The sequence below is a fragment of the Tasmannia lanceolata genome, unplaced genomic scaffold (assembly GCF_043159265.1).
Source record: "Tasmannia lanceolata isolate RefF3 unplaced genomic scaffold, GAP_Taslan_0.1 ptg000004l, whole genome shotgun sequence".
NCBI lineage: Eukaryota > Viridiplantae > Streptophyta > Magnoliopsida > Canellales > Winteraceae > Tasmannia > Tasmannia lanceolata.
The window spans coordinates 13,578,359-13,602,824 of NW_027518681.1; the positions used below are offsets into that span (position 1 = coordinate 13,578,359).

A 24,466-nucleotide genomic window follows, 5' to 3' on the forward strand; every position below is an offset into this window, starting at 1 on the left:
GGATCTTCCAAGCGTCCTCGTTGTTACAATTGGTGAACGATAACAGAAAGAATACAAGAAACAAGCCTCTCAAAGGTTATACAAGATTAAGATGTACAATTTGATTATATGATCCAAAGTGTAAAAGAAATACAAATGAGGCTTCTTAGGGCTATGTTTCAACTCAAAATGATATCGCAAAGTGTTCTTGGAGTGTCTTATGTGGTTAGAGGGGTAGAAACCCTTTTTATAGAGAGATCAACCCATCCGTTATGGCACTCTAACGGTCATCTCAGATGTTCCTTCGGACGCCTGAGCAACTAGCCGTATATTAAAAATCTGGAAAATCCTCTTTGGACGTTTGAACCTTTTCCTTGGACGCACGAGACGGTCGCCCGAACAACATCCTTCGGGATCCCGATGCAACGTGATTGAGAATTGTATTGGTTCTATTAACTTTACCTTCGGACTTCTGAGCGAAACCTTTGGCTGCCCGAGCAAGGTCCGATTTTTGACAATTCTTAGTCAATCATTGCTTGGGCTTTCCACTTTGCGTCTAATTCATTTCCTTCATATATTCAACCTTCTCTAGGACATTTTTAATCTCCCTTTGATGCATAATTTGATATCTAAATGAGATTGGATCTTTTACATTCTAAGGAGAGAAGCTTTGTCTGACTCACACATTACATCTTCAAAACCCTTTCTCTTCTTTGGATCTCTTCAAGCTTCAATTGATCTTCCTCTTGGCTCAATGCTTTAATCCAAGCTTCCCTGACAGTGATCTTAGCAAGATCTACAACTTAAAAAATTAAACACATTAGTACATCAAAATCACTTGTGTCTGTCATCTTTAAAACAAGATTGAGGAATGCCAAGGGTGACCTTTGGTCTCACAAGTCATTCACCAATGGATCTTACTCGCCATTGAAAACAAAGTCCAAGAAATATGGGTGGAGTCGGATTCTCTAATTACTGTAAATATTCTCAACGGCATCGTTAACTGCTCATGGATGAAGAAACCCATGTTGTCGAAAATCAAGAAAAACTTCTCTTGCTTCAAAAGTTGGTGCATTACTCCACGTATGGAGGGAAGTCAGCTCAGCTGCTTACTTTCTCTCAAAACCTGATTACCCCTGCAAAGGGGGAAAGATTCCCTCCCTATCATTCCCCCAAACCTCATGAACATTGTAATGGAAGATAGTTCGGGATGTAATTAATGGAAGATAGGGACTTTCGCACAAAGGCATTTTGCAGCTGGCTGTTGCATGAGAGCAGCCACCTAAGATTAATTAAATGAATAAGACAAAATCTGCTGAAAAGTGAGCCCACGTGGCTGCTTTCTCATGCAACAGCCAGCCTCAAAATGCCTTTCTGCGGAAGTCCCTAGCAAATCCCTTACATTAGATTGTAACTCCTATTCTCTCTTTTTCAACTAGTAAAAGTGCACGTGTGCGACTGAGGCATGCATTTCAGCAGAATTCTGACAACTTAGCTGAGTTCCGTAACACCAATTGCGTGCTTACATTAACAGAAATGCATGAACTAAATAATGGGGGGAACCGTGCGACCGAGATGGTTGATAAGGATGATACATCAAAGTGAAACAAAAACAAGAAGACCCTAATGGGGAGGAAATAAAAAAAACTCCAAAACTGCCCTATTGTTATATTATCTTCTTGGCCCTCTACCACATCTTCAATGATAGTTTGTTCCGCAGTATTCAAATGATACCCTTTGTGATGCTCTCAGAACCAGCATATCACCGGCCTTGTTTTAGCATGTCTATTTGAGAGGGCGCCTTGCTAACATAAAACCCAAAAAGATGAATAGAACTGAAGCAATTGGTTCACAAATTGTTTTAGCATGTCTATTTTAGCATGTCTATTTTATTTGCTCATTGTTCCGACAGGACCATCTCGGTTCTGCTTATTCATATATATAAATATATATTCTGTTGCTTTCTTCAAAAAAAAAAAACTGAAGCAATTGGTTCTCAAATTATTTGACTCGCGTTTTTTTAGTTCTGTTTTTCCCTGTCTTTTGCTGTATGAAGCTTGATGAAACTGTAATCACTTAGGGAAAATAATCTGATCATTAGAATATAGTTGCTCTTCCAAGGATTTTATAGGGAGCTTATTGATCAATGATGAGGATCCAAAAACTTTGGAAATGAATGTTCATATTTTGCAAAAATACTGATGACAAAATAAAACATCTAAACCCCCGAACCAAGTTAATAACAGACCGAAAAGGAAAAATCAATTTACAAGTGGGGTGCATTATCCTACAGTGTGGCGAAAAAATCATCGCCGCTGTTTTTCGGACTGCTCTTTCCATCTTATGCCGGTGCCACTTAAGCAGTGGGATTTACTCCACCGAGTCTGCCACGTGGGAAGACAGATGTGGGACCTCTGTTGGATCTTTTTCTTTATCATACTTTTTGTGGGAAGTGATAGATTTGTCCCCTTTCCTTCACTGGGTAGTCCTCTATAGTTTATTTATGAGTTATGACAACCTTTTACATTACAAGGAAAAATATCTTCTAATGATCTTTAATTTACTTATGCTAGAGAAATATTTGGAGATATAAATAACTGAGCCTGTCTTTGAGCAATCTAAGATGACTTCATTAACTAAGCGTTCTTAATGGTCCAAGTTCTCTTGAACAGCCACACCCTGATTGAAACAAAGGGGACATTGGAACCTTCAAAAATTTGAAGCCGGGCTTGTTGAAGAAAATCAAGCATCTGAAGTTGTTCTCTGTACCAATGCAAAGTGTAAAGCCATAAGTAAGATGATGTTCTTGATTGATTGTATTCTACTTCTCATTTGGTAATTTTACCTTTGATGGTAAATTGTTTGCAAAGCTTGTTTGCTTACGCAGGACCTCATCATATCCTTTACAGATGACCTCCCCACAATCATCTCCGAAACAGATTATTCCTCTTGATTGATTCTCAAAGACGAGACCCGCCCACCAGAAATTCAAGAAAAAAAAAAATCTATGAAGACCATTCAATAAATATTCAGTTTAATCCCACTCTTAAATGAAGTTTGGGTTTTGGTAGAAAACCAAACCTTATTGACAGACATCGATCTGCTCAGGGTAGTATATTTTTCGTTGCGTAGCATGTGACTGTAATAGAAGGATCTGTAACATGATTCTCGTTGTCACATGATTCTTGTTGATATTACCGCCTAAGCAGATATGGATTATCTTCTTGGAAAAAAAATCTAGATAATTAGGAAGTAAATCAATAAAAGTTCTAATTCTGTCAGTAATCCGACCACTAAACTCTGACTCACATTTTGAGTCCCAAAAATGCAGAATGAAGCAAAATCTGTTGAAGTTCTTTATGTCATAGTACCATGGGTTTCCAGCATCGTCGGCCTCTTTTGCTTCGGCCAGAACCTCATCATAGAAATACATGTTGCAGATCTTAAAATGATCTTCGAAACCAAGTTTTAGAAAACAGAATTCTTTTGAAAAGTTGTGTTTTTCAAAAGTTCCTGCATGACCTTCTACATTTTGATTTAATCACTAAGGGTCCTTCAACTTATTTAATTTATAAAAATACTGCAAAGTTTGCTACCGATTTCAAGTGCATTGCTCGTATTTCAACACACGAAGAAAATCTTGAAATGGGAAAAAAAACAAACAACAAAAGGCATGTGATCACAATAGCATAGTTATTGCAGGCATATAATATCCACCAAGAAAAGGGAAGCTTGGAAATGAACACAACAATACTTGGATGCAAGTAACTTTTGCTGCACAGTTTAACTATTATATGTATTTGCAGACCATCCATCTTCTTACTGTTTAAAATATCTGTTATTTTTTCTAATATAAAACATACCTTAACAGTTGCAACTGGTGTAAATTATAATTTAATAATTAAGTCTGCCTCTTTGATAAGTGGCAAAAAAGGAAGCTTGGAAATGAACATCAAATTACTCTGATGCAATTATGTAAAATGTGCTATTTTAATATATATATATATATATATATATATATATATATATATATATATATATATACATATATGAGAAAACGGTTCCTACACATATGTGTAGATAAGTTATCTACACACTAGCTTAAAATACAGTGGGGGCCACATTATTTGGGTGATCCAAACCATTCATTTTTAAGGCCCTCACATAGATAGGGTGTTCACAAAAAATTAGATCCATAGGATCATCCTAACCATTCAAACTGTGGAGGCAAAAAATGGACTAATTTGTGAAGGTTTAAAGACATCCATTTTACCTCCACAAATCGTCGGGTTGGGATGATCCTATGGATCTGATTTTTTGTAGACACCCTATCTATGTGAGGGCCTTTAAAATGGATGGCTTGGATCACCCAAACAATGTGGGTCCCCACTGTATTTTATGCTAGTGTGTAGAGAACTCTCTACACATATGTGTAGGAACCGTTTTCTCTATATAATGTGTTTAATTTAGTAAGAGAGAACTACTCTAATCCATTTACTTCTAAATATTGACAAAAGAATATGGCAATTATAATTTAGTTCCTTCCCTTTTTTCCAAGTAAGAAGGGGTCTGCTGTATGGTTTAGGATTTTCATCAAATCAAAATTACTAAAGATTGTCATCGCGGGCCATTCCATAATAATTGCAAACCTGCTAAACCTTCGATTTTTTGTAGTCCTTTTTTTATTATCTTACGCATGAGATGTCCAGATACATGGCCCAATGATATTGTTGGATATTAATGGTCCTGATTATACATGCATGCCCCCTTGTGGGACCCAACCCAAATGATGCTCCAAAACCTTCGATCTATAGATGTTTCTATAATGTGCAGTCACCTATAGATCAGATGGTTAGGATCATCCCATGGAAATGATCTAGGATACAACCTATTTATGTTTGTCGGCTAACTAATGAACGGTTTGGATCATCCTATGAAGTAGGCCTCGCTGTACATTTTGAAGAATATTGGACTTCACGCGCACACGGATGGTTTCCATAATATGCAGTTCATCTGTTGATCAGAGGGCTAGGATCATCCTATGGAAATGATTTTTTGGGGCCCTTCAAATACAGTCTGGATCATCCTATGGTGTAAGCTTTAACGTTTTTTGAAAAATCCTCGACTATGTCTATTTCGGCTTACACCATATGCCAAAAAAGGCTATTGATAATTGCACTAACTCACCTTGTCTTATTATTCAACCTTGTCAATGGTTACCCCAATGTAGGGGTGTAAACGAGCCAAGCCGAGCCAGGCTCGACTCGGCTCGTTAAGCTCAAAAGCTCGGCTCGGTCAGGCTTGGCCAGGCTCGCGAGCCTTACCGAGCTCGGGTTATATTATGTTCACACCCCCTCATCTTCCCTGGACAGCCCTACTAGTGTAATTTGACTACTTTTTTTACACTATGGGGGGTGGTCCTAGTAACAAATGGGGTTCCAAAAATGAAGTGATATATTTTGCCCCCCCCCCTTTCACTCCCTGGATAACCTTTTTAATGTATATATTAATATATAATATATATATTTAAATATATTAAATTCTTAACGAGCCTTAACGAGCCGAGCCTGGCCTAAATCAGGCTCGGCTCGTTAAGCTTAATGAGCCTGGCGAGGCGGCTCGGCTCGGCTCGTTAAGGATTCGAGCCGAGCTCGAGCGAGCTTCCCAGCCCGAGCCAAAATTGACACCCTTACCCCAATGTCCAAAAATGCCAATATCCCAATGGTTACCCATAAAAAAAAAATGTCCAAAAATGCCTTGGAAGCATACTAAGAAAGAAAAGACAAGAGGAGTTAGTGCAAATATCAAAACATGATAGTGCTATTATCAGTACCCTAAAAACTCTAAAATCTCTGTACATAAAAATAAAAACTCATAAAAGAGGGGAAAAACAAAGAAACAGAGGAGAGGAGAGGAGTAGGAGGACGAGGCAATGACGACTCGAATCGCTCCAGGCGTGGGAGCGAACCTCCTAGGCCAGCATTCGGCCGAGAGAAATCAAGACGCCACTGCCTACGTCGGCAATCTCGATGCTCAGGTTCTCCTCGTTACTTTTTCTTCTTCTTTTCATTATTAGGGTTTTGATTGTCATTCATGTGTTGTAAGACTCTTTTAATGCAAAAATTCAGCAGTACTACTAGATAGGTTTTGTTGTTTCTCTTTTCTCCATCCATGTCTCCCTGTAATTCGAGTTTTTAAACACTGTTTATAGCTACTCGAGCTGTGATCTTGATACGTTCTCTGTAGTACTGTTTCAATTCAGACATTCATAGTGCCAGCTAGGGTTTGGTGTTTCACCAGTAATTCAACTCCTTAAACACTCTTTTTACTACTCCAGCTGTGATACGTGCATTGCAAAACTATTTCAGTGCAGAAATTCATAGTGCCAGCTAGGGTTTGTTCTTTCACTTTTTCTTCTCACTTGAAATTTCCAAATAATTCGAGTTTTTAAACACTCTTTTTACTACTCGAGCTGTGATCTTTATATTATTTTATTTACTTATTTTTTTTTTTGTAGGTCACTGAAGAGTTACTATGGGAATTGTTTGTCCAAGCAGGTCCCGTTGGTAGGTTATAATATCCCCATTATTATACATTATGATGCTTATTGATTCCCTGTACATTGATATTGGGAATATATAGTGGAAGACGTACGACACTGTGTTATCAGCATGCTTGTAAAGCTTAGCAGTTGGATAAACAGCCTTCATACAAAAGTTTGACATTCTATCCGCTATCCAGTGTGATTGTCGCTGCATATAAATTGCCCATACATCTTAAATGGTCTTCTCAACACTTCTGAATATTGACTTCTAACTGGTTTCTGTTTTTGGAATGGGTGTTCTTGTGGTTGCTTTTCCATTGACCCTCTTACTTCATCCTTTTTGTATCAAACTATCAAAATGATCATTGCTTTGTTCTCATTTCAAGTGGCACAATCCCCTGAACATATTATCAACTCTATCAATTTTCCCACTTATTATATTAGTGCTTTTTTTTTCTCTTCTATTTACTTAGCTAAATCAAAGTTAAAAATTAATTTTCTGATTTGCTTACATTCTTGATTCCTACTTTCCTTCAAATTGTTTTTAAATTTTTTTTTTTTCTTATAGAAAAAGTAAAGAAAAAAAAGGTCCATTTAACAAACCTTCTTTATGTATCTATATCCTAAGCTAATGAAGTAGGGACTAGGGAGTTATAAGTTACTTAATTTGACAAACCTTGGGCTAAGTGTCCATTTAACAAACCTTCATTTGATTATGTAGGACAGCAAAGAGTACTTTCAGCTTGGTGGTACCAACTTGGGCTAAGTGTATCAAACCCTAAGAAAACCAATTTTTGGTTGCTCATTGGGTTTTCGAGAATGACTTTGCCTGAGGAGATAATTGGAGAGAAGGTAACTCCAGAGTGAACATGCTCCAAGGTGTTGTGGGTTTGCCATATACTAACATGCGAGGTTTGGGAGACCTGAGAGAACAATTGTTGCAAATCTATACGTTAAAATAAGATTAGGTACAAAATCCAATTTTGACATGTACTTTCATTCCCTTCAAGTTGAGCTTGTTCACCGCTTCTTGAGAAATCACATTCTCACAACAACCTGAGTCAATGCTGAGTTTAGCTCTACCGCCTCCAATGGAACACATAGCAGAGAATGTCATGCCTCAATCAATGTCCTTCGGTCCTTCCTCAGGAGTGGAGAAGAGTCTCCTACTTACCAAACAAGGCTCATTTGAATCTTCATAAATAATGTGCCCTCTTCTTCCACACACATTTCCCTAGTGTAAGTTCTTATTCATCTCTTGTTTTCCCATATTGGGGCCTAGAATTCTTGTTAGGGGATCGATAGAGGTATCATGGTTATGTGATAGATGTATCATGGTTATGTCATATAGATATTGTGGAGTTAGAAGAGAATGGCGAGTTTGGATGCCTTATGTGTAACGTTTTCTTTGTGGAGCATTTAGTAGAAGTTATAATTTGGAATGAAAATAGTTGACTTAGTAGATTAGCAAGAGATGAGCATAGTATTAGAAAACATAAATTAAGAGATAAATGGCGAGTTTGGATGAACGTTTTTGCCCCTTGTTGTAGGTCACTGTCCAGAAGCTTGGAGGACCACTGATCACTTAGGGCTAGAAGGTGGATCTTGTCTAGGTGATTGATCAAGTGTTAGGCAACCACTTTTTAAGCGCATGCTTCCTTTGGAGCCTTGCAGTGTCAATGTTCGAGGTATCTTAGGTCATGCTCCATTCTGTGGCTGACTTCGTCGAGACTTGGGCTTTTACTCTGCGATCTACTAGAAGGAATTTGATGTGGTCTCTCTTCCTTTCCACCATTTATGGATCCTCTGGATACAGAGGAGCAAGAAGGTTTTCAACAGCAAGGTTAACCTCTTAGTGTCATTTAGTAGTTCGTCTTTCATCTCGTCTCCTAGTGGGTGGTTTTTTCCGGCCCATAGTTACCGGATTCACCATCCGCCCTCCGATCTGCGATCCGGGGTCGCAAGATCCGAAACATGGTTCACTAACGACCCGGATCGCCAAAAATGACGAACCGCGGCGACCCGCGGGAGAGAAAGAGAGAGAGAGATGCATATAGACTAGAAGAGAGATGGAGAGAGCTACAAAGGTTATATATTTTGGGTTGAATTGGAACTAGAGCTTTATTTGAAAAAAATATGTAGGGCATACATGAGGTTTTTCTATTTTTTTATTAAAGTGATGTAGTATGGACTATGGAAGAATATTCATATATTCCAACGGGAACTTTCTTTTTGAAAAAATATGTATGACATACACGAGGTTTTTATATTTTGTGTATTAAATGTGTGTAGTGTGTACTATGGAATGACATTCTTGTATATATATATATATATATATATATATATATATATATATATATATATATATATATGCCCTCCATTGAGGGCCAATCAAATGAATGGTTTGGATCACCCAAACAATATGCCCTCCATTGTATTTTAAGCTAGTGTGTAGATAACTTATCTACACATGTTTGTAGAAACCGTTTTCTCATATATATATGAGGAAAATGATTGTGAGCTTGAAGCTCATATAGCTTATATGAGCTTGAGGGCCCAAACACATGGGTCCCACATTTTTTGTGGTGATCCAAACCATTCATTTGCAAGGCCCCATCATAGATAGGGTGTGTACCAAAAACCAGCTCCATTGGATCATCCTATCCCCTCCAAAAGCGGAGGGCAAAAATGGGCAGATTTGCGGCAAACGGTGTCTGTCCATTTTGCCCTCCACTTTTGGATGGGTTAGGATGATCCTATGGAGCCGATTTTTTGTACACACCCTATCTATGTAAGGGCCTTTCAAATGAATGCTTTGGATCATACTAACAATGTGGGGCCACATGTGTTTGGGCCCTCAAGCTCATATAAGCAATATGAGCTTCAAGCTCACAATCATTTTCCTCTCTCTCTCTCTCTATATATATATATATATATATATATATATATATATATATATATATATATATATATATACCCTCATCGTACCGCGTACCGGACTACCATCGTACCCCGTACCCGTTCCCGTACCGCGTACCGGAACGAACCACGTTCCAGGTAACCTTGTCCGGCCTTGTCTATGGTACTTCATGATCCAAGGTAATTTGGATCTCTAGAGATCCAGTTGTGAGGGCATTCCTGCCCACGTCATCCTTCCCTTCCTTGGCCGACTTTAAGTGAGACTTCGAAGGGCCAACCTTCAACAATGCTGATACTATTGTGGTTGGTGGTATCTTTAGGGTCATGAACCTGTCCAATCGGCATCAAAGACTCAAATGAAGCAGAAGGGGATTCCAGAAATGTAATCAAGTGGATCGAATCCAAGGAAGATACCCTTGGTGCTTTGCCGATTACTTCAAGGAGATGATCGACAATGTTGAGGCCTTGAGAGGTATCATGTGATCATCCAGCATGTTAGGCGGTCAGTGAAAGAGACGGCTCTCTCTAACGGAGTTGACTGTGGTGAGCCCTGAGTTGACTTCTTCATACTCTTTCCCCATTCAGCTTGGTGGCTTGGTTTTCTAGGCTGTGTTGTTATCTGGCCTTTTTGTTATCGTCCTGACCATCTTTGTCCGTGCCTTTGCTCTGTATTTTCTTCTCCTCAATAAATTGTCTTATCATTAAAAAAAGGGACTTGGTTTCGTTCGAAAGTTGCATACTGCAAACTTGAGCTTGGACAAGTTAACTGTGAAGCGAAAACTTAGTTCTAGAACTAGGAATCCTTTTGTAAGAATTGCTGTTTGTTTTTATAGCCATTTCCATCAAAACCTGTGGTTTCCAACACAGATATGAACATTGGCAATATTTGAATCACAATAGCTAACTTAAGTTACGGTGCTTGACTAGGAAATATAAAGCTTGATTTCTCTCAGCCTATTGCTAATGAATGAGAATATTGTGCTTGAAGGAACCTGTGTAATGGGATAAAGTTCCTTCATTGAGCGTTAACTAGTAGACGGATTTTTCTTATGTTTATTTATTCTATGACAGTTAATGTTTATGTCCCAAAAGATAGAGTGACGAATCTCCATCAAGGGTACGGATTTGTGGAGTTTCGTAGTGAGGAAGATGCTGACTATGTAAGTACTGCCCAGAATTGATGTATTGTTTTCTATGGCTACTACAGTCATTTATCTGTTGCTGGCTAGAAGTTCCTTATTTATATTCAGCAGTCTCTCATCTCTAATTCACATTACATATTTGTAAACGCAGGCAATCAAAACTTTAAACATGATTAAACTCTATGGGAAGCCAATACGTGTAAATAAGGTGCGGATAATTTTATTGTCCTCGTTCATGGTTGACCATGCTTGTTTATGCATTTATACTACATAGGGACTATTTTCTATTGTCTTTCTTATGTGTACCAATGTAAGTTCCTCTGTGAAACACAATTTGCAGATAACCACAAGGCATAGTTGCTTTAATTTTCTTTATGCTATATTCCTGTTTAGTCTTAGTCTTCCATATTTGTTGTTTCTTTGTTATTTGCAGCAGTGTGCTTTGTGGCATACCACACACTAACAAATACAGCTTCTCTAACATGTCTGACCTGATCTTCCTTTGTCATTTTGGCATTGAATAAACATTCATGGTGGCCAGTAATCGTCCAAGCTTGGGAAGCTCCTCCTAGTGGTATGATCAAGATTACTTTGATGGCTCTAGTATGGGAAGCCGGGGCCTGTAGATTTTGGTGGATTAGTCGCGACTCTCATGGTTCAGTTCTTTGGGTCTATTCTGGTCCTATTGGATATTGTGCTGCGAGTGAAGCGGAGGTTAGGGCAGCATATGTGGGCATCAAAAGGTTGGACAAAGACATTCTAGACAAGGTGATCGTGGAGGGGGATTAAAAAAATGTGGTTAGTTGACTTCATGGGGTGAAGACTCCGCCATGGAGATTTACTTCTTATTTTGATGAGATTCATGACATTACTCTTGGCTAATCCATTGTCTTCAGGCACATTAGCAGAACTGCTAACAGTAAAGCGGATGGGTTAGCTAGGGATGGTGTCGGGAAATTGGGTCTGGAGTGGTTTGATTTTCTCCCGCCATGACCGGATTATTCTTCTTCAACTCAACTAAGCCTTTGTCCCAAACTAGTCGGGGTCAGCTAATGAATCCTTTAGAAAATTTTCATGAAGAAGGTGAAAGGATCTACCCGGCTCAAATTGACCAAGTCTAATCCTGACACTAGTTGGGTTCGTCTACATGGATCATTTTCTTCCATTCTATCCTATCCAAGGTCATGTTCTATGTTATGTTCCTAGCCCTCAAGTCTTTCCTTACTGTTTCTACACAAGTTGTTTTAGGTCTGCCCATTCTTCTTCTTATGGTTTGTATTTTTTTCTTTTTCATTGTATCCTTTGGTGGAACATCTCGGTCTTCCTTTCTTTTTGAATGAAATTTGCAACCATTCAAAAAAAAATAAAATCAACAAGTGTACATACTATAGGCCAGTAAAAGGAGACGAAAGTTAGTACTGGTCAACATTTGGAGGTACTGTTTTGCATCTCCTATTGGGGACCCTCTTGTGGAATGTGGACCAACCACATATCCCCCCAAGGTTTCTTGTTTCCTGTTGGTTGATGTTGTTTGAGCATACTCAAAGGGCTTGTTTGTTAGAGGATAGGACGTGTGGGAATAGTAGAGATTTTGGCATCTGTACATCCATAGCTTTGCTACGCTTATGATAGCTTATATAATATTAGAAGTCATTGCGTGTGTGGCTCACTCCTACTTTCAAGGGTTAGCTGGGGGATACCTACTCCATCTTTCCTATTTGTAGACAAAACATCCACAAAAGGATGTATACAATCATTGAGCAATTTTATCTTGCATTTGGCAGTCCCTTACGTCTTTGTTTATTTTACACAAGGAGTGTGTTAAGTTGATAATGTCATGTGCCTAAGGAAGGTATAATTATTTTTATTATTAGTACATGGTTTTTTGAAAAAAAAAAAGATGCCCAAGGAAGTTGTGGCAGGTTGATGACATGGGTGTTTGGCCCACTGTTTCAAAGCCCCCTGTGTCAATCTCGACTATGACTATTTGCCCAAGTCGACTCCCCTTTACCTTGGCCGAGGTCTTGTTTGAGTAAGCTTTTTCCCCTATCAAGTCAATCAAGGCTTCTTTGAGTCTCCCGAGTTATGACCACGAAACCTAGTACTTGACCTGGGCACTTTGAATCCACTAGGATTTTCTTTGGCCGCATTTTGGCACGCATCCGTGTTTTGAGACATTGGTTTGATCCTAATTTCGTAATTCCCCTGCATCATCGTCATCTTGGCCGAGTTGACTCCCTTTTACCTTGGTCACAGTCTTGTCCGAGTCCGCATTTTGCCCTACAAAGTCAATCAAAACTCCTTCGACTCTCCCAGGTATTCGGTCGCGCCGCGCCGAGTCAACTAGGGTTTGCTTTGGCTGTGTTGTGGCCCACATCCATGTTTTGAAACACTGGGTTTGACCATATTTATGCTACCTCTAAAGCTGAATCCAACTAGAAGGTTTCTCTGTCATTTTAAATTAATCCCCAGTTTTTTGTCAGAAAAAATTATAGGCATTATTTTTATTTCTATTTAGCAGTTGAAACAGTCACTTGCATAAAACTAATGCCCTTCCACACTGCTTTGTAAGAGGCTACCCTCAGCCTTAAAATGTTATTTGGGTACTCTGTGGCATAGTGTTCTTGTCTGAGGTTTCTAACAGTCACTTGTATAAAATTAATGCCCTTCCACACTGCTTTGTAAGAGGCTACCCTCAGCCTTAAAATGTTATTTGGGTTTGAGAAGACCTCTAACCTTGTCACCTCGCTTTGACTCAGTAAATCACCAGTTGTTGTTTCTCCATTTAGCTATTAATGTAGTGATCCTCATTTTCTGACCTTGGCTTATCCGGCTCATGATACTGAATATGCGTATGCCATCTTGGTAGATTACATGGGAAATGGTCAAGAAAGGGAATACTATATTGTGCTTGATATATTTGTTGTTTTCAGTCACGTAGCTTGATTATAGCATCCAAAACTTACAACAGTTCTCTCAATAGGCAGTTATGTCGTCCACTTTACTTTTTCTTATTCTTCCCATTCTTTGACTTGATTGGGCTTATAGATTATATCCTTTAGATGGGCTGGTATTGTTCTCTTTACTTAGATACCTATTCCTCGGTGCTTTAGAAAAGTAATCCGAATGTATTACTAAAAGATTTTTCAATCCATTAATGGTCATTGTATGGCTTGTCAGAACTTCAGATGAAATCTAATGTTTCCTTTTTGTGTTCTAGGCTTCACAAGACAAGAAGAGCTTGGATGTTGGGGCAAACCTTTTTGTTGGAAATCTTGATCCTGTAAGTCATTAGATTCTATTAAATTCTCTCTCTCTCTCTCTCTCTCTCTCTCTCTCTCTCTCATATCTGTCTGTCTAATATCTATTTATGTTATATAATATCTTGACCTGGTAAAACATTAGATTCTCTCTCTCTCTCTCTATATATATATATATATATTATATATATATATATATATATATATATATATATATAGAGAGAGAGAGAGAGAGAGAGAGAGAGAGAGAGAGAGAGAGAGAGAGAGAGAGAACGGTTTCTACACACTAGTGTAGATAAGTTATCTATACACTAGCTTCAAAAACAGTGGGGGCCACATTGTTTGGGTGATCCAAAGCATTCATTTGATTGGCCCTCACATAGATAGAGGGTGCCCAAAAAATCAGCTCCATAGGATCATCCCAACCCTACGATTTGTGGCGGCAAAATGGACGTGTATAAACCTTCACAAATCTGTCCATTTTTTGCCTCCACTGTTTGAATGGTTAGAATGATCCTATGGAGCTGATTTTTTGGGCACACCCTATCTATGCGAGGGCCAATCAAATGAATGCTTTGGATCACCCAAACAATGTGGTCCCCATTGTATTTTAGGCTAGTGTGTAGATAACTTATCTACACTAGTGTGTAGGAAATCTTTTCTCATATGTGTAAATATATATATACACACTTTGCTATTGTCCTCAATTGGACTTAGTTTCATAATAGTACAAGCTATGCATGCTTGGTATGTGGGACCCATGCCATCGGATGGCCATGTGTGTAGTGCCATGTGTTTGATCAAGGATATTAGATATCAATAGTTAACAATGTTAGCTGTTGGTCAGATGGCTAGGATCTCACCGCTTGGTGAGACATTTGGATCATGAGTGATCCATGCTGGAGTCATCGATACTTGGTGTCTCACATGAACAAACATGTGCTACGCGCCCAGAATAGAAATTCCGACCTTTTAGGACCCAAGACCATTGCATTCTCTCTCTATATACATATACATATACATATACATATACATATACATATACATAGAGAGAGATGGATAGAGAATCGATCACCATTTCCGTTTCGTCTTTAAGCAAGGGGCTGTCAGCGGCAACGAGGCTCTTTGCAGCGGCAACACCTGCTTGAAGACGAATAAGAACATGGCAAATTAGGAGTTGTGCTTGAAGACAGTCATATGTCTGAGAATCATGGACATCTCTAGAAAACAATTTGCCAATTATTCCCTTGTCGCGCCTTTCTTTCTGGGATGTGGGGTGGAAAGTATTTTCGTATCAGTCCTAGATTTCTTGAATGCCTTGGAAACTATGTCACAAATATCTCCGATATTTTCAAAATATAGCATTTTTATCGCGAGATTTTGATAAAACGACAAAATCCCAAACTAATCCCGATATTTTAAAAATATAGCGATATTTTCTTTTTTATCATAAAATATCCCGATAACGATATTTTTATCTTATATTTTTTCTTAAATTTAATATTTATATATGTATTTTTAAATAATTTTATTTTCACCTTTTATTTCCCGATATAAACCCGAAAAAATTAATAAAAATTAATATATCACGAGATTTTCCCTTGCCTAGAAATTCCCGAGAATGACATTTGTGACATAGCTCGGAAAAAACAATCTGGAAATGGGGCTATCAATCCCTACCTCGATGTAGGATGTTGAGGGTTCAAATCAGGAAATGATACAGATTTATCCGGAACCATGTTAGTTTGACCTCTTCCATAACAACGGGCAGTCTACCCAGAAATGAGGATATCAATCTTTGTCTCGAGACAGAATCTTGAGAATCGTTACGCTTAGTACCCAATTATCTTCTGGAATTATCCAAAACACTAATCCCCTAACAAAGAATTGAGCCAGAAACGTTCAAATCAAGCGAAGAGAATCAGTGGAATAATCCTCATAATACCCCATTAGAAAAACCCTCATTCTCAAAAATCCATTCTTAAACCTATGAAGGAATAAATAGCAATACACCACTAATCAAACCTTAGAAACTTCTATTCCATCTCCATCAAACCAATTAATACCTAATTACAGCTCTCTACAATAACATTACATCCCCAATCTCAATGTTTTTTTTATTTTCTTGTTCTTATAATTAGAGCTGAAAATCCTGATTACAACCCTAGTTCATCATTTGCCACAAAAACATATTTTTTGAATGGCAACACTCACCACTAAAAACATTAGTCATTCAAACCTTTATTTTTACCTCAGTAGACCCTTCAAACCCTGACTTCACCTCGACCAAGCAGGTGTTGCCACTGTAGAGTGTCCCCTTGCTTGCAAACAAAGAGGAACATGGTGAACGAGGCCAATTTTTTTTTTCTTAATACTTTTTTATAAGAATAAACTGCTGGGGCAAATATCCCTGCCCAGCCTGTAGAGTCCCACTAAACACGAAACAAGGTCATGCATTTAGTGCCTCAAGGGCTTGGGAATATCAATCCACGCCCACCCACCCGGCCACACATACTCACTCACTCACACACACACACACATATGGCCTCACATTTTCTGGTCCGTCAACCAGAAATAGGGTGGGCCTACATTGTTTGGGTGATGCAAACCATTTATCTGATGGGCCCTGACATAGATAGGGTGTACCCAAAAAATCATCTCCATAGGATCATCCTAACCCTTTGATTTGTGGAGGTTTAAAATGCACAGATTTGTGGAGGTTTAAACCCGTCCATTTTAACCTCCACAAATCGGAGGGTTAGGATGATCCTATGAAGATGAATTTTGGGGGACACCCTATCTATGTCAGGGCCCATTAGATAATTTATCTGGTCCGACGGACCAGAAACACTTTTCCCTATATATATATATATATATATATATATATATATATATATATATATATATGAGAAAACGGTTCCTACACATATGTGTAGAGAGTTCTCTACACACTAGCTTAAAATACAGTGGGGGCCCACATTGTTTGGGTGATCCAAGCCATCCATTTTAAAGGCCCTCACATAGATAGGGTGTCTACAAAAAATCAGATCCATAGGATCATCCCAACCCTATGATTTGTGGAGGTAAAATGGATGTCTTTAAACCTTCACAAATTAGTCCATTTTTTGCCTCCACAGTTCGAATGGTTAGGATGATCCTATGTTTCTGATTTTTTGTGGACACCCTATCTATGTGAGGGCCTTAAAAATGAATGGTTTGGATCACCCAAATAATGTGGCCCCCACTGTATTTTAACCTAGTGTGTAGATAACTTATCTACACATATGTGTAGGAACCGTTTTCTCTCTCTCTCTCTCTCTCTCTATATATATATATATATATATATATTAGCACTTCCACCCATTGTCAGTTTGTTGTTGGTGGGATTGCTAATACAGGTGGACAACTATACAACCTCTGTGCCATCACATTGGTGCTACAAAGTGGGACCTATGCAGATAGGTGTGCCGCTTATGTCAGGCTGTTCCATCACACCCATGGACCAACTAATCAGATTGGAAGAAGATATTGTCTAGGGGAGAACCAAGCAACCTCTTTTCTCATGAACTAACCCTGTAATTTTTTTGCAGGATGTGGACGAGAAACTTCTGTATGATACTTTTAGCGCATTTGGAGTCATTGTCACAAATCCTAAGGTTAGATCTTCTTGATATCTGCTTATTGGCTCCATTTCGTATTCTCATTGCAGTTGCTGTTAGCAATCTTCAGAATTTTTTATATTTACCTTTTTCTGAAAACTGTTTTATTGATTCGTGTTATTTTTCTTTGAATGGAATTCATCTGATTCTTATTTGTAACTATATCTTCAATTTAGCCCCTTCATGCATTCTCAGTGCGGTTCATTCTAAAGTTATCGGATGGATGAGATGGTAAGGGATGTTAATGGACATTTGCAGTCCTTGATGTGGTGGGTGGGGCATTCTGTTGCATTTCTGGGTTTGTTCTGCTTGGTGATGCGTATTTTTTGGCCTGTTGAGGGAATCTTTTATTTGCCTGTTTTTATCTGCTATATTTTTTTCCTGTTTTGTTTGTAGTCTTTGACCATATCACACACACGCACGCACGCATGTTTCTCTTTCTATAAAGCTTTCATTACCATACTAGAAACAAAAGTTCGATTGTTATGGGCTTGTAGACGAGCTAGGCTTGCTAGTTTGTTTTTATCGCGGTGTCTGTTTTTGAAGTAGTAGCTTTCATTGCTTTTTGATATCCTTTTTCTTTGTTCTTTTTTGTTTCAGATAATGAGAGATCCCGAAACTGGTAATTCCCGTGGCTTTGGCTTCATCAGCTATGATTCTTTCGAGACATCTGATGCAGCAATTGAGGTATTTTCATTATTTAATTGTTTTGAAATGGTGTTCCTTTTTGGTATGAGTAGAATTAGGGGCCCAAAGTCAGGACTCTGGACACTTATTTCACATTCGAATAACATGGGGTATGCAGATTTTGTTGATGTGCAATCACGGTTTAAAAACTCTTTGTTTGCCCCAGGCTCATGGATCCAAGCAGATTTGAAACTTAGTTGAGTACTCAAGGACTGAGGGTTTTTGTGTTTGAAAACCTTACTCCAGTCAACTTTTTTGTTGCTTGATTGAGGTTTTCCAGGTTCTAGATTAAGTTTTTAAAGTACTTGTCTGAGTCTTACTTTCAATTCAAGTACTGAACTTTGTTTTTGTAGTGGGCTGCATTCTTTTAGGTTCTGGAAAAAAACCAATTTATTCTATTTACTCGATCTAAGTTTTGACTGATTTGAACCGATTCAATGGGTTTTCAAGAAGTAGGGCTAGTTATTAAGATATGAGAATAATACCATTAGTGAAGTCCTCGGGGAAAACCCAAGCGATATCAAATCTCTGGAGTGTTGGTTTTTTTTCTCATTGGAGGAGGAAAGGAATTTTTTTTGGGTACATTTCCTTCTTTGCAGTGATTTGGGATTTGTGGAAAGAAAGAAATGCCAGAATCTTCAAAGGAGTGGCTAAAAACGCCCCCTATCTTACTTCAAAGGTGATGGTGCTATCGGTATCTTGGGCTAAAGCACTTCCTAGCTTTTCCTTCGTGTCCGCGTTTGATCTATGGAATGGTTGGAGATTGGTTTGCTCTAGTGTCGACTCTCTTTTTTAAATGTCATCCAAGTGTGGGAGCCTCCGGATGTGGGCTTCTTTAAATTGAATTTTGATGGATCAAGTTTCGGCAATACGGGGCCGGCCGGCATTGGGGGAGTTTTTAGGGATAATAATGGAGTCGTCAAGTGGTGCTTTGCGGGTCCTATTGGTATAGCCGATTCGAGCGAGGCGGAAGTTTGGGCTGCCCTCCAAGGGATTAAATTTTTAGGAGGATTGGATCTCAATCATGTTGTGGTGGTAGGAGGTTCCCTTAATGTCATTCGGTGGCTTTCCAGTTCCATCCCGTTTCCTTTGCGTTTCACGGATTTCTTCAATGAGATTTTGGATATCGTGGGCTCTAACCGTATTTCTTTCCGCCATCTGAGGAGATCGGCAAACAATGTGGCGGATAAGATGGCTAAAAAAGGAGTCTACTTGGAGAATCTAGAGCATTATGATTTTCTTCTTCCTTGACTTTGTATTTTCTTTCTTCTCCTTTGTATTATGGTTGTATATCCTATTGCCTCATTTCTGTAGATATTGACCATCTTATTCTTTTTATTGAAATTCTTCACCATTAAAAAAGAAAGAAAGAATAATACCATTAGTTTGCCATACTTCTGATGATTACTGTCTAGAGAATATTATGAGTAGTCAAGCTCTCAAGAAACTCCAGGAAACTGAATGTTTTTGCGAGCTCTCTTACGTAGGTTTGGAGATTTCTAGGTTTGCGATTTCATACAATTTACTAGTGTGGAATGGGTTTTCACTTGGAACTAAAATTTTCTTGCCCTAAACCATCTGTCTAAAATAATCTATTCACTTTCCTTTTTTTATAGGCCATGAATGGACAATATCTTTGTAATCGTCAAATAACGGTGTCATATGCATACAAGAAAGACACCAAAGGGGAGCGCCATGGCACTCCGGCAGGTAAGTTGCATTTTTCATTTTCATTACTGGAATCCAGATTTCTGTCACATTGTCAGCAAGGATGGTTTTTTTTAGAAAAGCAAGGATGGCTTAAAAACTCAAAAACCGAACTTGGTGAGGACTTCCAAGTCCTGGTTGACTCAAAATCTTTTTCAGCATTCTATCAAATTTCTCATCATATGTTTTTTTCCCAAGTCATGTGGGTTTTGAAGGGATATATACTCTCCCTACTACCTATTTGATCAAACCCTTGATTCCATGCAAAGGACTTCTCAGTGTCCTTGAACCTCATTGGATTGTCTAGATACTTTTTGTCATTCAAGTTCAGACACTAGAACTTGATACTCTGGATGCCCGTGTCAGCCAACTTAACAGACTCACTTGAATGGGCTGATTTCTACCATCATGATTTCACAACTCCTTGAATTTCTTGTTTACGACTTGCTCAGCAGTGAGAAGCTGGTTCACTGCCCTTTCAAATTTGTTGAGCCCAGTCTTGTTCCAAGCCTGTTATAATTTTGAGATTTAACCACGATCCTGGCCCACAAAATTTCTCCTTAAGGCCCTGTTTGGATTGAAGGAAAACTTCTTTTGGAAAAAATTATCCTAAGAAGGTTTTTTTTTTTTTTTTAATTTTTTGATGATTTAGAGGAAAATGATATGGTTATACTTATTTAGAGGGATATCATTATAAATTGAAAGTCCCTATAAATAATACTTGAAGTAGGGTGGTTCAAGTTACTGTTTTTCATGTGTAATCAAACAATGAAAAATAAAAAATTTCTTTCCCAAACTTTTCTAGATAATTCATGCAATCCAAAGGGCATAGGAACTTGCCCAACCTTTCATGGTTATGAAAAACACATAAAACTCCTTCAGACTTTTTAACTGTTAGTTTGAGTCAGTATTCGGAACACCGAACACATTGGTCTACTATAAGAAACCTATACAGGTTACTTGAAGATTGCAGATTCCCTGACTTTTATTCACTTTTGATTTTAGGGTAAACAGAAATGAAGTATTAAAACCTCATATTCTAATACTTTTATGTTTCCATGTTTTCTTTTTGAAATTTTTCTTTATGGCTGCAAATTCTTAGTACTTTTTTTTTTTAAAAATAAGAAGAAATGGAGTACATGTTTTAAAACTTATTATTGTTGTTATTTTTATTATTATTGTTATTATTTTGAATGGTTAAAAACTTATTTTTTAAACTCTTTTTTCCAAGCGGAAGTAGTTGGGTTATGCTTTTATTTCATAGAATTAATGGATGATGTGAGGAGTGGCAAATTGGGTCTTTCTGTAAAACTTTAGTCTGGAGTACATTTCTGGTGACCGTTAGTTACTTAGGTCTAGGTTCGGCCTGGTCCAGTCCATGGCGCACCCAAAAAGCTATTTCATGGATCGGCCAAATCAACTGAATTTGGGGGAATTTTGATTAGGGTTCCATGTTGTTGAATTATTTCTCATTCTAATTACTGATGTAATGCAGAGAGAGTCCTGGCCTCGAGCAATCCTGGCACAACAAAAAACAGGCCTCACACCATGTTTGCGAGTGGACCGCCTACACTCCTGAACGGTCCTCAGGCGAATGGCGCCATGGGTGCACCAATGCCGCCTCGGCCCTTTGTCAATGGCCCTGTTCCTCCTGGGCAAATGCCACCTCTTCGCCCTCCACCCCCACAGGGTGGGCCTTTCCCTCCGCCTATGCAACTACCGGGCATGCCATCTTGGCCGGGTCAGCCACAGCAACAGGGCCAAGCAATGGCACCCCCTGTTATGCCGCCGCCACCAATGCAGCACTTCAGGCCTTTGATGAGACCTCCACCTCCCAACATGCCACCTCCTCTGCAGGGGATGCTATCCAGGCCTCCCCCACCTCCTATGGGGATGGGTGCACCGCCACCACTTTGGCGCCCAGCCCCTCCCCCGCAGCAATTAGCTGGGAGGCCTCTCCCTCCGCATCAGATGTCCATGCCGCCACCACCACCTCCAAATGCTCCACCACCACCACCATCTGCTACTCCCGCTTGAGATCGGCAGAACAATTTTGGATGTGTAACTTCAAGAAAGGCGTGGGTGTTTTCTTTCCCTTTTCCTTGTTTTCACAAAATGTAGGATTCATCTCTCAAAATTATGGTTCACCACTATTGTTTGCATTTTCTGTTTCTTTGTTACACTCCATACAAATTATATCAATATGAATTGCACAATGGAGGAAGATTTTGTACTTCTGTTGGTGTTTATAAGTTGATATGCGATATTGTTAAGCTTGATTTAAGCATTATTATTTACAAGAAGTAACTAGTGATTAGTTAGCATGCTACACAGTTAGCAATCTGAGAAAACAATGATCTGATTAAGGATCTTTTTGAATCTTGCATGCATGTAGCTGTCACTTAGTTGTCTTAAATCCATATACTTATTACACCAATCAACATTAGTATACTCCATTTGGGCGAATCTATCGGACTTCTACAATGTTTGCTGAAATGAAGACAAATTCTTTTCGTGTAAGTGATGGAACATTAGCACTGCATTGATAGAACTGCATCTTATGTTACATTTTTTGGGCTTTGATTATTGATCTCTGGAGGCTAAAGTTCATTCTACAATTTCATCTACCCTCTTTGGCTAAACCCATTATACACTTTCATCTACCCTTCTCTACCCTTCCATTATCTGTCGTACTGTTATTGTGTAAAGCCATCATCCAATATGTACTCACATGCACTTCTTTATTTGAGTAGCTTCAAATCGCCATTAAGAGAATGGAGCCTCTCTATTTTCCATTTTCTAATTACCATGCCTTCCCAAATTTAGGAAATCGTGGGCCTTTAAAGATCTGCTCACCTCTATCTATTTGACTAGATTCAATTCCCCAGAGAGAGAAGGAAGCTTCTCTATTTTCCATTTTAAAAATCCCGTCTTCTCAATTTTACGAAATTTTGGGCCTTTTGAACATATCTTCCAGTTATTTGATGCAGTTCTCCACTTTGACTTTAGGCATTCAAGAAAATATCTTCCATACAAATTCCTAGATGGGTTTTTTCATGATTTCCCACCCAACTTAGCCATGGATTGTAAGTCGGGTTCTTTGTATCAGGCCTTGAAAATGATCTTGTTAACATCAACAAAAAGAACATGGGAGGTGAGACAGGAAACATGCTCAATGCTTTCAGTGAACTCTATTTGCTTTTCTGAAGTTTTTCAATCATTTTTCTCACATCATCCCTTTTGCCCTGTAAGTCTGTAACCCTGGAAGTCTTAAAATATCAATCTGGACTCAATTAACTGAAGGGCAGCTGATTGAAGTTCATTTTACCTTCATAAGCTAAATTTTACTTTTTCTCTATCCAAACCTGATCAACTGTGAGCAGTTCTATCAAGAGCAGGTTGTTGATATGTTGTAGTCTTTGGAGACCTGGAAAGAAGTGACCCAGACCCGCGGGTCGGCCCGGCCCGCCTGTATTTTCCGGGGTCCGAGTCACTCATTTGTGACCCATTTGAAAATGACCAGCGAACCCATCCGGCCAGTGAAAACTGGGGTGGGCCGGGTGGACCCGCGGGTGCCCTGGGTGCCCTTGGAATAGTGAAACAGGTTTTATTTTAGCCTTTTTCCTTATTTGTTATATTTTTTTGCATTTTGTTCATAGTTTTTTCCTGTAATTGTAATATTTTGGTACACTTTTGAAAAAAATACCGTAGTTTCTCTACTTTGTTGCCATTTTTCCGTAAATTTCTCAAAAAATCAACATAAATGACTAACATGATCACATATAATTGCAAAGATGGGCAAGAAGGAGCTTTGGCGAAGTGGCCAGCAAATCCCTATAAAAACAAAAAAATTCATAAAAGCAGGAAAAAAAATGGGTGACCCGCGGGCCGGGTGCTCGTCCAAGATTCGTGACCTGTAATTTTTTCCGGCCCTTTTTACCCAAAACCGTACGGGTCGGGTCAAACCCGGCTGTCTCGCCCGTTTGCCAGGTCTAATATATTGTAGTATGGTATATGGCTACTTCACAAAGGGGTGCCAATATCAATTTTTGACTTTTGCTGAACAGTTATTGTATTTTTGGTATCTTGTGACATCACACAAACCAAATTCTGGAGTGAGAGGAAAGGATAAAATAGGACAATCGACCGGTCACGGATTTTTTCGTACATAGTAACACTAGTAAAAAGACATTTGCCCAACCCTTTCTTTTTTGGTTTCCTTTTGGGAAAAATGTAACACCAAAAGTGGTCTCTACTTTTTATTTTTGCTTTGATTTCTAAGCTGTAATTAGTAAGCCTGATATATATTTTCATACTCTGATTTGGACTGTGCCTATGAATTCGGCCGTGGTCCTTCACTGTAAGGAACCAGTTTTTATCAAAACAAAAGCCTAGCTGCAGATTTAAAGGAGGCGCACCTAACTCAAAAGTACATTAAATGCACTTTGGGAGAGCATCACAGAACCACACACTTTGCCTTCCAGAGATTTCCACTAAAAATTTCACGTACTAGGCCCCCCCCCCCCCATCTAAAATGCTTCCAAACAGAGAATCCTTCGTCTAAATGAC

At 38.8% G+C, this 24,466-nt stretch overlaps 1 protein-coding gene across 1 annotated transcript; it reads left to right on the forward strand.

Annotated features, from left to right (window-relative positions):
- Positions 1 to 5,859: 5,859 nt before the first annotated feature.
- Positions 5,860 to 22,130, forward strand: LOC143875583 (uncharacterized). The gene is made up of 9 exons (XM_077377178.1): positions 5,860 to 6,016; positions 6,497 to 6,545; positions 10,514 to 10,602; positions 10,736 to 10,792; positions 13,805 to 13,867; positions 17,435 to 17,500; positions 18,104 to 18,190; positions 19,807 to 19,900; positions 21,393 to 22,130. The coding sequence occupies exons 1-9, from the start codon at positions 5,912 to 5,914 to the stop codon at positions 21,932 to 21,934; spliced, it is 1,152 nt and encodes a 383-aa protein (XP_077233293.1). The 5' UTR covers positions 5,860 to 5,911; the 3' UTR covers positions 21,935 to 22,130.
- Positions 22,131 to 24,466: the final 2,336 nt, after the last annotated feature.

Coding starts and splice junctions, on each gene's coding strand:
- LOC143875583 (XM_077377178.1), top strand. CDS start 5,912: ATGACGACTCGAATCGCTCCAGGCGTGGGAGCGAACCTCCTAGGCCAG. Junction 10,793..13,804: donor AGCCAATACGTGTAAATAAG/GTGCGGATAATT, acceptor TTTGTGTTCTAG/GCTTCACAAGACAAGAAGAG. Junction 17,501..18,103: donor TCATTGTCACAAATCCTAAG/GTTAGATCTTCT, acceptor TTTTTGTTTCAG/ATAATGAGAGATCCCGAAAC.